We start from the raw sequence: 3754 nt of genomic DNA on the forward strand, positions 1-3754 counted from the left end.
CTCATCAATGACTTGGGCTTGGTGCCTCCTTTCTTCTGGGACTGTTGGGGTGTGTGTGGTGTGTGTAAAGCACCTGGCACAGCGACTGGTGTGCATTGAGATTGTAAAGAATGGCAATTACTACTATGATTTTCTTGGACCTTAAATAAGACCCACCCTCCTGCTGAGATTTTTTTCTTTGTATTGTTGTTGTGTTAATCCAGGAGATATATGCAGTGCTAAAGAACAGCTAACAACTCTGCCAAAAATTCTGCTTAGCAAGAAAAAATACCTCAGCAAATCATTCCTCTTAGAGGACACAGTATTTAATTTGGATGTTAGGGGATCCCCCTCATCTGCATATAACACAAAGCTCCTAAAATGTGTGTCAAAAACAACTCTCCTTTCCTCCCTCCCAGCTGCCCTTTGCTCAGAATCACCCCATTTTTCATTCATTTAAGCTCTCCCCAAATCAAGGCCTCCCTTAGAGGTTGACAAATTTTACTCAAGATAAACTAGCTAAGATCCTTTTTATGGAGCACACCCTGTTTCTCCCAGCCCAGGGCAAGGGGCGCCAGCACAGTGGCTCCCTGGCATCCTGCCCTGAGGAAGTACTGCCCTGATTTCTCAGAAACTCCCTGGAGATGAGTCTGGGCCTTGTGTTCTGCTCTGGGCCCAAAGCCCAGGGCACCTTCCATCCCTGCCGCGCGGGAAGATTTCTCTCTGCTTCATCCAGGATCCCAGTCGCTGCTAAAAGCAGTTCTCCTCTGGAGGCTTAGCTCCTCAACTCTGAGACCCACCACGCAAGGGTCTGGCCCTGGCTCACCACACTCACACCCTCCTCTGAGGCCCCACCCACCTCCACACAGCATCACCGCCCACTGAAGGGACTGAGGCTTCCCAAGACCCCAGATTGTCTGCTCTTATCACGACCTCCCTCTTCTCCCCTCCTCATACTTTTCACTGGATTATTGTCTTAGAGGTATCTCACCATCTTCCTTTTACCGTAGCTGGTTCTAGCCTCCATCATTCTAGGGGCAGTAGCTCTGTCTTCTTTTTCTTACCATCGCCCCCCTGGCTCCCCCCCACCACCACCATGGAGCTTTCCCAAGAGCAGATGCTCAATCAATGTTTGAGAATTTTTTTTAAAAAAAAGGCAGTAACAATTCATCATGATTTCATTTCTGTTATGTACTTGAATAAACAAAGCAAGTGCAAGTATATAACTTTTATTTTATAGAACAGCAGAACACAAGGAATAAGGGAAACCAAGAATTGATCATCTTTTACTTTTCTCTGGATTTTTTATCACAACTATTTTGCCACTTATTTCTGTTACATTTCTAAGAAAATACATTTTCTAATGCCATGTTGTCTTGTTCCAGATCACTATGTAAGACAGAAGGTTACTCCATTTGTTTAGTAAAAAGCAAAACTCTTACTCTTAAGCCTCATAAACAACATTAAACCCATAACCAATATCATTTGTGCACTTAGATTCTGATGTTAATTAAACTTGTTTTAATGAACAACATTTGAAAACATTCAGAAACAATAAGATAAAGCAGTAATTTAATAACAGGACAGGAGCACAGATAAGATGTGCACTGTGTTCCCCCCAGCACCCCTCACCCCCCCCCCACCACTTCAAGCACAGAGTGAGGGAAGTGCTTCAGATTTCAATACATTTTTTATCACAACTATTTTGCCACTCATTTCTGTCACATTTCTAAGGAAATACATTTCTAATGCCATGTTGTCTTGTTCCAGATCACTATGTAAGACAGAAGGTTACTCCATTTGTTTAGTAAAAAGCAAAACTCTTACTTAAGCCTCATAAACAACGTTAAATCCATAACCAATATCATTTGTGCATTTAGATTCTGACGCTAGTTACACTTGTTTTAAAGAACAGCATTTGAAAACATTCAGCAACAATAGGTAAAGCAATAGTTTAATAACAGAACAGGAGCACAGATATGATGTGCACAGCGTTCCCCCCAGCACCCCTCACCCCCCCCACCACCACTTCAAGCACAGAGTGAGGGAAGTGCTTCATATTTCAATACATGTGGGGGTTGCTGAAATGGGTGCTGGAAAGATCACAGGCCGGGGAGGCAGCACGAATCACAGCCGCGAATCGTTGGCGGGTTCTCTCCAGCTCATCCTGCAGGGCCTCTTCGTACCAGTGTGGGAAGGCGCTGGGCTGGGTATCATGAAGCTTGGCTAAGAACTCCAGCACTTCCATCTTGCTGGTCTCAGCGTAGGCTTGTGGGCCCCACAGGAACTCGTGGCTCGGGGGATCACTGTGGGGCACCTGGCGGTACTCCAGGTACCCTTCTTTCACCAGATCTTCTGTGATGAGCTTCATGGGCTCCCCGTGGAGGTTGTGCTCCTTTCCAGCATGTATGCCCATCGCATTGAGGACATCCCAGATCTCTTCCTCAGTGGCGCAGTTGCCCTTCATGAAGATCACACAGAGGATGGTCATCAGGAGGCCCTTCTTGGGCATGATCTGCCCATGCAGACTGCTATCCCCGCTGTGGTGCAACTTGCTGACCAGGACATAGCTCTGCCCGGCCGGGTCGGCTTCCTTCACATCAATGCCGAAGGCCAGCACCATCAGCTCTGAGGCTCTCTTGAGGATCTCCTGGAAGTAGGACTTGTGCTTCCTGAAGACATGCTTCATCATGTCTTCCCTGGTGATGGGCTGCTTCATGTTATACTTGCGCAGCATGAACTGGGCCAGCAGCATCGCCTTCTGGTCTAGAGGACTCCTGCGGGTGTCATCAGACCGCGACTTTGCCTGGCAGGCACCTGCCCCGGAGGCACCTGCCTGGGAGCCACCTGCCTGGGAGGCACCTCCCCCGGAGGCACCTGCACTTTCCTCGCTTTGGCTCTCGCTTTGGCTCTCGCTTTGGCTCTCGGTGCTGGTGGTAGTGGTATCAAAGCATGGCCACGCGATTCTTGCCTTGCGGGGAGAGCTAATGGCCGCTGTGGCTCCCTGAGGTTCCTGGGACAGCGCAGGCTCAGGGGTGCCCAGGGAAGACACCTCAGAAGAAGAGGAGGAGGAGGACTCATCCCCCTCCTCTGTAGAGGTCTGGGCACTCAGGACTCTCCCAGCCTCCAGCTGGGCCTGTCGGCGTCTCTCTCGGGCCCGGCGCTTACTCTTCTTCCCCCGAGGCATGAGGACACTGGCCAGGGGCAGCGGGCACCCGTGTGGCAGGAGAGGAAGTGATGTGGGCCCCTGGAGGAGGGAGAGTGAGATGGCGTGCGCGCCCTCAGCAGGGACATAGCAACGGGACCTTAACCCAGGCCATGTCTGCAGGGTCTGAGGGCAGTGATCCAGGCACCCACAGGGCTCCTGCTCCGCCCTACGACCCTGCAGAGGAAGTGAGGGTGCACCTTGGGCTGAGAGCAGGGCTGGCGGGGTTAGGCTTTGCGGGTCCCCTGTGTTCTGAGGTGGAGGATCCTCTCCTTCACAGGATCATCCTGTGGACCCACTGTTGGCAGGGCCCGGTCTCCTCCCCTCTCCACTGTGAACTAAACTCCTTACCCCAATGGCCTTACCCCCTGTGAGGCCTGGGGGAAATGAGGGAGAGCCCTATCTCATCACCCTGCTGGGGACGGGCTTCTAGAGCTACATCAGGAGCAGTGTCTTATGGGACCCCTTTGTCCTAAGTAATTATTAGGGTTTTCTGTCCTAACTCCTGTGGCCACCCCTTTAGACCAAGATCACCCACCCCCATGAGACCAAGAACCCCCGTCTCCATTA

General features: G+C 50.7%; 1 protein-coding gene across 1 annotated transcript; it reads right to left on the reverse strand.

Annotated features, from left to right (window-relative positions):
- Positions 1–2041: 2041 nt before the first annotated feature.
- LOC102240055 (melanoma-associated antigen B10) lies at positions 2042–3166 on the reverse strand. Its single transcript, XM_005878171.1, has one exon. It carries the CDS (start codon positions 3164–3166, stop codon positions 2042–2044), a length of 1125 nt encoding a protein of 374 aa, XP_005878233.1.
- Positions 3167–3754: the final 588 nt, after the last annotated feature.

This window comes from Myotis brandtii, unplaced genomic scaffold (assembly GCF_000412655.1).
Source record: "Myotis brandtii unplaced genomic scaffold, ASM41265v1 scaffold548, whole genome shotgun sequence".
Taxonomy (NCBI): domain Eukaryota; kingdom Metazoa; phylum Chordata; class Mammalia; order Chiroptera; family Vespertilionidae; genus Myotis; species Myotis brandtii.

Coding starts and splice junctions, on each gene's coding strand:
- LOC102240055 (XM_005878171.1), bottom strand. CDS start 3,166: ATGCCTCGGGGGAAGAAGAGTAAGCGCCGGGCCCGAGAGAGACGCCGA.